This window comes from Notamacropus eugenii, chromosome 6, assembly GCF_028372415.1.
Source record: "Notamacropus eugenii isolate mMacEug1 chromosome 6, mMacEug1.pri_v2, whole genome shotgun sequence".
Lineage (NCBI taxonomy): Eukaryota > Metazoa > Chordata > Mammalia > Diprotodontia > Macropodidae > Notamacropus > Notamacropus eugenii.
The window spans coordinates 330890502-330900333 of record NC_092877.1 but is presented as its reverse complement, the minus strand read 5'-3'; the positions used below and the strand labels follow the sequence as shown (position 1 = coordinate 330900333).

Here is a 9832-nt window from a genome sequence, read left to right as displayed (position 1 = left end):
TCTGCCTTCCCCTGAGTCTGTGTCATGAACTTTTGTTTCAGACCTAGGGAGAATTCTACCTCCTCATTTGAAGACCTCCTTACTAGACTTGTGTATGAACGATGAATGGGCACTCCTTTGCTGTGGAATACTAAACCAATTCAAACTGTGCCTTTCCTGGAATTCACAATTTTAAGGCAGCTCCTCTCCTGAGGAGAGGGGGAGGGAGCTCCCAAGGACTGGAAGAGTTTTAGACTCTTTGACGTTTTATTCCATTAAGCATGGTATATTAATTATTATAGGCCATTTGTTTGCTTTACGGCATCCAAAACTTATTTGTCATCCTCTGTGGAGAATTTCATTATGCCAAGATCATATAACTAGGGCTTCAAAGAAATAAAGCAAGTCCAAGAAGTTTGGCCGGTTGAGTTGAGAGCTCAGACACAAATTCTAATTGGGTTAGAATTCCCAATTCCACTGATGGTACACATCCCTTGCCAAAAAATTGGCACTGCCCTGCAAGAGGTGAAGCTGAGGAATAAAAGGTCACTGCCATGAAAATCAGAGAGAGTGAGGCACTTATTCCATGCATTGGCATAGGCAAATTCTCAGGATAACCATGAGACTCCTCAGGACTCTGATCCTTTTTGAAAAGCAAGATTGGGTTGAGCAGCTACCAACACCACCTGGTGGTGGTTTAAAAAACAGCGTGAAAAGCATTTTATTTAAAAACAAATTTACTACTTTAACATTATTTTCTGGAATGTAGGTTTATCATTTTAAAGGTTACACATTTTTTTAAATGGAAGAAAAATGGACACATTTCTACATATATAACATCTTTATTAAATACATTTTGTCAGGGGGAAATATTCTCATCACAATTTATATAAATTTAATGATAAAATCAGGGAGGAAAATTTTAAATGTGATTTAAATGATCTCATTGAAGGGTTAGAAGAGGTTTTAATCCACACATTGGAATTACCTAGTCATAACTGAAAATAAAGGCAAAATACCGTTTTTGCAAATGAATGTTACATTAAGATTCCCCTTGCAAATAATTTTATTGCAAATATTCCTTTCCAAAGAAATGGATGTTCTTCCTTTTCCCTGACACTTATCCATCCTTTAAGCAGTGGTAAATATGGAAGAGGAAATCCAGTTTACTTACTCCCTGTGAAATATAAGGGATAGAGCTTTCATTACATGGCACAGCATCAGAGGTTGGAGATGGAAATTGGAATTTTAAGTGGTAGCAACCAACCATGAGAATGGACTGGCTTAAAATATATCTACTCCCTATTCACAGCATTTCAAGAGCTCAGAGGTCATCTAATCCAACTGGTATATAACAGATACTAGTAGTAACCATTCATTTCCAATCTGAAGGAAACTTAGAGTCATAGATATAGTGTGAGAAGGGATCTCAGAGGTCACTTTGTTCAACATCCTCATCTCAAAGATGAAAAAACTGAGGTCCATATTTGTCAAGCAATCTAGCCAAAGTCACTGAAGTGGTAAGCAGCAGGACTGGGATCTGACCCCAGGCTCTCAATCCAGTTTTTTTGTCACTGTACCATGTTGCCTCTCCAGCTATGAAAGAACATGGAAAGGTATTATAAACTAAATATTATCTTTATCCATTTTTTTTTTTACAGAAAGAATATCATCTATTGGTTCCTAAGTAAGCTGTGGCCAGTGCAGGATGAGGTCAACCTGTCTAGCCATATGCCAGCAGAGGTCTGGCCACAAAGGGAGCTTGGGAAGAAAGAGGGAGGAGGTTACCAATTGTGAGTTTAAATGAATAGAATTCCTAAAACATTCATAGACCATATATCAAAAAACTGAACATTGCTGGACACAAAGTAAAGACTTAATTGGGCAAATTCTCACACATTCTCATAACTCTAAATATTTCAAATGTTTTTGCACAATACGACTCTAAATGATATCTTGCTAAGTTTAATATGCCATATGTTTAATGCCACATTATCAAACTACTAAATGTGAAAGTCACAGCACTACAGTTTTGGTTAATTTTTCAGTAAAAAGCTATAGTTGTTTAAACAAGAGAGCAAAATATTGGTTTTATTCAAGAATTGGTTCTCATATAAAAAGTTTAATATTAATGAACAATATATTTGTCACTTTCAATTTCAGACACTATAGAAATTTAGAGGACAAGGCTAGTTTGATGATTATGTTGCATATTTGGAAAAAAAATGAAAAGGCTGAATTATAGAGCATGACTTTAAATACATTTGTGATTAAAATTAAAAGACACAAAAATGAAGTATGTTTTCCCCATCAGGTCCTGAAATAATGTATTAAGTTGGTCAGTTGTTTTTACATTATGAAAGAAAACAAACCAGTCATGATTTAATGGTATTTTAGGGAAAAGAAAATAATTCAATGCCAAAAATCTGAGCCTGGTAATGAACACTTTGTATAATCAGAATTAATTACTAAATCATATTATCTAAAAAGGCTGACAAATTCTAAATAGTATAAACAAGATGCTAAATATCATTAATGAATATATAACCATTGTGCATACAAATAATCTCTGGTTTTGTACCCACTAAACTTCAGAATTCTGTAAACTGTGAGGCATTCAATATGTTTAGCATGGCAGGATATTAATTGCACATTTCATTATTTTATTTTGTTCAGTCCTTTCCCCATTAAGCATGCAAACACCGTCATAACCATCTTTGGCTTCACTTCTACCAGGTCATCCGGTAGGGCATATATCCGGGCACCAATCTTTCGAGCAACCGAAATGGCATATCTTGAAAAGACAAGAAAAACATCTCATTTTCCTGGTCCTTATTGTGTACTGTACTACAATTGCACTGATCAGGTTTTAAGTAAGTAGTAAAATATGTTGGTAAATATGAATAATTTCTTGAAAAGTTCTGAAGCACAAACTCTATTACAACAAATTTCCCCAAACTCTATCACAATATCAATTTTATGAATAAAGTCTGTTTTCCTTCTAGAATGTTCCAAAATCCAAAGGACAGCCCTCATTTGCCAAAAAAAAACAAACATTAGCACTTACTTAGCATTATTCAGCTTGTCTTCATCGGACAAGTGTTCTCTCTTGACCATTTCTTGGCGAATTGCGTTTGGTGCGATAGCATCTATTAAATCTAATACAGGTAAACTCGTGCTAATAGATTTATCCTAAAAAACAAGTGGTGAAGATTCATATATTTATTACTACCAACCTCATTAACCACCAGAATGCCTCTTTTGCCTATATAAATGAAGGCAATTACACACTTTTCTTTTCATCTAACCTAGCATCTCTCTAGCCAATCCCTTGGCATACATCACTTAAGCTAATCATTCCAACATCTCCCTTTGGTAGCTACATTAATACCATAGTCCTTTATACTGATTATCAAGGCACCGCCTATATTAGGAAGTGCTACTGGGGAATTTTATAAAGCATTAGCTAAAATGAATATGGAGCCGATGAACAGTGCCTTAACAGGCCAGCTGGTACTATGTAATAACTGTTCACTTTTAGATGCCACTTCAAGGTTTACAGAAGACTTTCTTCACAACAATTCAGAGATATAGGGAGTCCAAGTATTAGTACACCCATTTTATAGATAAGGAAACTAAAAGTCAGAGAAGTTGAGTCCCTTGCCCAGGGTACCACAGCTAAGTATCCAACCAAGATTCAATTCCAGCCTGGAGGCTGATGTTCTTTCTATTAGACTATGCTATGCTATGCTATAAGGGTCATAAGCCTTCAAGGGAAACAGACCCACTGAACCTCAAGAAAGTTCTATAAATTGATGTATTTCATTCTTTAAATTGTTGATTGTTAAGTCTGTACTTAATGTTTCCCTGGAAAAGATAAAACATAAGATTAGCTAAACAGGAGAGATGGAGGGGGACAAGTAGATGGACTACAGGCAGAAGCCAAATATGTGTCTGTCAGTCAGTCAGTCAACAAACACTTATTAAGCACCTACTGTGTGCCAGCTATTGTGCAAAGCCCTGGGGATACAAAGAAAGGCCAAAAAAGTCTGCTTTCAAGGAGCTTTCTGTCGAGGTGGGAGGAAAGATAATGTGCAAACAGTTGTGTAAAAATGAGATATATACAGAGTAAATTAGAGATAATCTCAGAGAAAAGGAACTAAGATTAAGGACAGGGAAAAGGTTTTCGTAAGGGTTGGGATTTTAGCTAAGACTTGAAGTTAGGCAGCAGAGATGTGAAAGGAGAACATTCCAGGCATGAAAGGCAGCCTGTAAAAATTCCTGGAGGCAGGAGATGGAATGCAAGGAATAGTAAGGAGGCCATGGGTGTGAGTAAGGTGAAGAAGATTGGAAAGGCAGGAAGGGGTCAGGTTGGAAAGTGTTTTAAAAGCTAACCGTTGGATATTGAAGACAACAGAGAACCACTGGAGTTGATTGGAGTGGGGGGTGGATTTGACATGGTAACACCTGCACTTTAGCAAAATCAACTTGACATTTGAATGGAGGAGGATGGAGTGGAGTAAGGAGAGGCTTGAGGCAGAAAGACCAACCAGTGGGCTACTTCAAGAGTCCAGGCAAGAAATGATAAGAGTTTGGACTGGAGTGGTGGTAGTGGCTGCTTCAGAGGAACATGAATGGGAGGTGTTATGGAGGTAGAAATGACAGGACTTGGAAACTGATTGGATATGGAAAAAGGTGGAAGAATCAAGGATGACAGGCTGCAAGCCTGGGTGACTGGGAAGAGGATTGTAACCACAGTAGTAATAGAAAAGTTAGGGAAAGGGAGATTTAGGGGTTGAAAGATAATGAATTCAATTTTGGATATGTTGAATTCAAGCTGTCTATCAGCCATCCAGTTTGAGATGTCTGAATATCAGCTAGATATATGAGACTGAAGTCAGGGAGAAGTTACAGCTGAACAAATAGATCTGAGAGTCATTTGCATAGAAAGGCTAGTTGAATCCATGGGAGCTAATTAGGTCAAGTGAATTAGATCATCAAGAGGGAGAATAGAACAGGACCCAGGACAGAGCCTTGGGCCACCTCTATGATTATCAGGTGTGATCTGGATGAAGATCCAGCAAAGGAGACTGAGGGGTGGTCCAGCAGAAAGGAGAACCAGAATAGAACAATGTCTCAAAACCTAGAGAAAATTAGTATCAAGGACAAGATGGTAATCAACAGTGTCAAATGCTTCAGAAAGATAGAGAGAGAGGAGAACTGTCAAAAGGCCATTTGATTTGACCAGGGAGAGATCACTGCTAACTTTGGAGAGAGTAGTTTCAGTTGAATAAGAGCTAAAGTCAGACTACAGAGAGTTAAGAAGAGAGTGAGAGGAAAGGAAGTGGAGGCATCAATTATAGACAGCTTTCTTAAGGAGTTTAGCCACAAAAGGAAGAAAAAATAGAGTAAAACAATGAACAGGGATAGATGAATCAAGTACAGACTTTTTGAGGGTGGAGGAGACTTGGGTATGTTTGTAGGCAGTAGACAGGGAGAGAGTGAAGATTAGTGAGAAAATGGGGATGAAAGAGAATGTAATTTCTGGGAAAACCTGCTGGAGATGTGCGGTGAAGCAAAGTGGTTCAGTGCCAAGCAGTTAGATTAAAGAGGGAAGGTAAAATTGTAGTCGCAAAAACAGGGACCTGGGGGTTGAGGATATGTGGAAGGTACTAAAGTGGGAGAGAAAAGTCTCCTAAGTGGTAGAGAGAAGCAGCATATGGAGGTACCAACCCCAGTTGGCAGTTTTTGCCATGTTCAAGGAACTAGTGGTCCAATGCCACTTTTCTCATGTGCCCTGACCTTGTTGCCACTTGGCTTCTAAAGGAACATAGGACAAATATTCCACATTCTCCATTCCAGGCCTATTCTTTTCCTTATATTGCCTTGGCTTCCATTCTGGGCTTTAGCTTCTAGATAGCTCCTAAATATACATCTCCAATCTTGCTCTCTCTTCAGGTTGGCAATCCTGCATTTCTAATGACCTTCCAGACATTTCATCAAGATACCCCAGTGTTACCTCAGATTCAATGAGCTTAAAAGTGACCTCAGTGCTTTCCCTCCTACCTTTACCTCCTGATGTCCCTATTAGAAGCAGCATATCCAATACGATGGTATTATCAGTAAGTCTCCCATCCTAGGAACCCTGAGGCAAAGAATATTTGTTTTTTATACATATGACAGATGTCTTACAGCCTTTAAAAATTCTTGTTAATGCTTTCTTGCCAACATGGCAAGAGGTCTCTAATGGAATATGCTGAGGATCTGTACTTGGCCTGGTGCTATATAACATTTTTATTAATGACTTCAATAAAGGCATCAATAGTATGTTCATCAGGCTTGAAGAAGACACAAGGCGGGGAGAGATGGCCAACAAAGGGGAGGACAGAGTCAGGATCCAAAGTCCAGGATCCAGACTACAGCACTGAGCTAAATCTAATATAATAAGCTCAATAGAGATGAATAAAAAGCTTTATGCTTAGGGACGTAATCAACTTCAAAGGCTGAGGAAGCATGGTTATAGACAATAGATCTGAAAAAAATCTGAGGTTTTAGTGAACTGGAAGCTCAGTGAGTCAGCAGAGTAATGTAGCAGCCCACAAAGCACCATCTTGGGCTGCTTTAAGAAAGGCATCACTTTCAGGAATAAGGAGGTAAAAATCCCCCTGTTGTCTGCACTCATCAAGCCCTACTTCTGAGCACCACAGTTTAAGAAACATATTTGACCAGCTGAATGAAGTGCAACCAAGATAACCTTCAGTTCATCTCATAAGAGGGCTGGCTGAAGGGACTGCAGATGTCTAGACTACAGAACAGAAAACTTGCAGAAGCAGGAGAGGATCCTGAAAGCTCTTTTCAAGTGTTTGAAGGGCAGTCAAGTGACTATTTTAGACCCTAGACAGCTGAGCCAAGGGTAGAAGTTTCAAGGAGGCCACTTTAGGCTTGAAGCCAGGAAAACTTCTTCACAATGAGAGCCATCACCAAGTGGAATGGGTCACTTCAAGAGACAGTTCTGCCTCCTTGGATGACCACTTGTTGCGTGTCAGAGTGGGGATTCCTTTCATGTATGGATTAGAATAGATGGTAACCAGGGTTTCTTCCAACCATTTGCCTAAAGTTCCCCAGTAACTACAGCATAAAATCCAAATTCCTTAGTCTGGCATTCAAGACTGTCTGCAACCTAGCCCTAATCCAAATCTTTCTAGCTTTATTTCTCACTACTTCTTGTCATGAATTATCCAATGTAGCCAAGCTTTCTGTTCAGTATCCCCTGAATAAAACTGGACAGCATCCACAACTCTGTTATAATTGTTCCCACAACTTTGGATGCTACCTGTCTTTCATCTTATTGACCTGCCTAAAGCCTATCCAACCAGCCTTCAAAGGTGAGCTTTTATCTTACCTCTTTTCTGACCACCCTAACTGGAAGAGATCTCTTGGTCCTCTGAACTCCTAAAAACATGTGTGACTCATGCTATTAATTTTTTACTTACCTTTTACGGACTGGTTGTGTCAAAATTACCTTTCATATGTCTATATCTTTTTCTCTATGTCTGAAGTATAAAAAGCTGGAGAACAAAGGCCATGTTTTATATCTCTTTGTACCCCCTTCAACCCGGGTATAGAGAAGAGGGACTTGCACATAGCAGGGAGTCCATGAATATTTATTGACATCAGGCTATTTTATTGCTTTGTATCTGAAGTAATTCTATAAATCTAGCTGTCCTATGATGCTGGGTGACCTCAGGCAAGTTACTAACTTCTTATGGCTTCGGTTTCCTCACATTAAAAAAAAAAAAAGATTAGAAAAAGTGATCTCAGGCATCTTCTTGAACTAAAATTTTATGATTTTTATTCATGGCTTTACAACTTTTAATGTCCTGAATTAATTATTACTCTTTTCAAAGACAGGATGACAATTTTTTTAAAAAGTTAGATACTCTTAGGGGTTTCTGTTCATTTCTTTTTGCAAATTCTTTCCCCCCTTATAGCAGCCTAGTCCCTGGCTCATTGTTCTGCTTCTATGACTATCATATTTTTTGACCCTTCCCTTGCCCAGACCAGATAAGCATGGGTTTTCAGAAGACCCCTTCTCCTTTCCCCTAACCTCCATATTTGAATTACTTTTGCCCCTGATATTAAGAAATACAAATTTCTTCCTCCCCCTCCTTTCTCCCATAAAATACTTTTTTTATTATGATGTTTTTCCCCAAAGTACAATTTGACTGAAGGTTTCCCATATATTATAATGGAAACACAAACACAAGGCAGATGAAACAGCAAAGTAGGATAGATGACTCACTGTATGTGTACAAGCAAACATGCTTAGATTTCTGACTTGAGCATGCATGCAAAACCAACACAAAACTAAAAATGCATTAAAATTAGTGGGAATATATATGAATGTATATGTACGGTGTGAATGCTTTATGATTCACTGATTAAAAGTGCATATAAGTGAATGCTAAGGGTTATTATAAATTAGATGACAAGATTGTTTTCCTACCCGTTTTCTCAATCCCACTTGAATCTGGCTGGTTCTGTTATGCCTTGGAAATGATGTCAGTACAGTTCTGAAACTGCTGTCAGGGAGCACAAAGCATTATAGGTCCTACATAAGCAATGATAATTTTTTTATTTTCTGTTTTATTTCTTATAAGGACAAAGTTACGTTTGGCTTTTTGCTTGTTTTCCTTTCTCATACAATAGACTTGCCTACTCTGACACCCTTCAGCTTTGTCAATATGGGTGCTGAGATAACCAGCAAAAAAGTTAAGAAATGGAAATAATTGGGTTTTTTTCTCTATCCAACACCAAGTAACTAGCTTTATTATTTTCATTGTTGTTGTTTTTGTTATGGTAACGAAACTTGCTTTGGTGATGCCAATATGTAACCCTCCACTAAATCTAAGCTATATGACATACTGTCCATATTTCTCATTTGACATTAAATTTAATTCCTTTCACATGTTTGTATATTAGTCTCGTATTTACCTTGAAGCTGGAAATTGAAGTTTTTTTCTTTGCTTCTTTAAGAGTTTGATTCACCCATTGAATAATAATATCATCATTTACTTTTTCACCTTCTCCAAGATCTGATAGTACATTCAATGTATACCTGCAGTGGAAATAAAATGCTGGAATATAACATACACTTACATCAGGTCACTGATATAAACTCTTAGCGGCTTATTATAGAATAATTAGTTCTAAAGAAATTTATACCCTCGCAGTTTGCTAATTACATTGAACAAAGTTCACTAACAAGAATCCAGAGACATGTTGTTTTTTTCAAAAGGTTAACAATCAGCATTATGAAATGTCTTTGTAAAATTAATCATTGAATTTTGCTTCTATTTCATAAATGGAACGTCTTTTTTTTTTCAGATACACTGTGGTTTACATTAAATGGTGCTTATCAACAGTAAATCAAATTTTAGAGTTTGGAGTCTGGAGTTTCCTTTATTCTCTGTGCAATTTGAAAACAACTATAAAATTTAGTTTAAATGACTGGTTGAAAGGACAATTTGTGGTTGGTATATTTAGCTCTTACTTATCCTTACCTTCTCATCAGCTGCCATAGCAATGCCAGGGTAAGAGTAGAATTTCCTTCATGTAAGTCCTGCCCACCAATCCCAACCAAGGAGAATTTGGCCTTATTCTTTCCAAGTTCCACTGCATAGTTACAATTTTCAAGCTACAAATATAAGTATAAGCCTTATCAAGATAAAAGATAAGTATACATCAAAATTCTGCTAACATAGATAATGATCTAAGCATCTCTTAACATCTTATGTATTCAATACTATTTCTGCTTATACCCCAAATTGAGGATTTAAAAGCAATTGCCCTT

At 37.5% G+C, this 9832-nt stretch overlaps 1 protein-coding gene across 5 annotated transcripts in view; it reads right to left on the bottom strand.

Moving 5' to 3' along the window:
• Positions 1–801: 801 nt before the first annotated feature.
• The window catches only part of PLS1 (plastin 1), a 166232-nt gene continuing 157201 nt past the window's right edge, over positions 802–9832 (bottom strand). For 4 of the 5 annotated variants that reach the window (XM_072618206.1, XM_072618207.1, XM_072618204.1 and 1 more), the window contains exons 13-16: positions 9543–9676; positions 8974–9097; positions 3047–3171; positions 802–2773 (exon numbers count right to left, since the gene is read on the bottom strand). In XM_072618206.1, coding sequence (XP_072474307.1) covers positions 2638–2773; positions 3047–3171; positions 8974–9097; positions 9543–9676 — 519 coding nt within the window. In that variant the 3' untranslated portion in view covers positions 802–2637. Of the gene's footprint in view, positions 2774–3046; positions 3172–8096; positions 8562–8973; positions 9098–9542; positions 9677–9832 lie in introns of those variants that run through there. The other variant, XM_072618208.1, reaches the window with a different exon arrangement.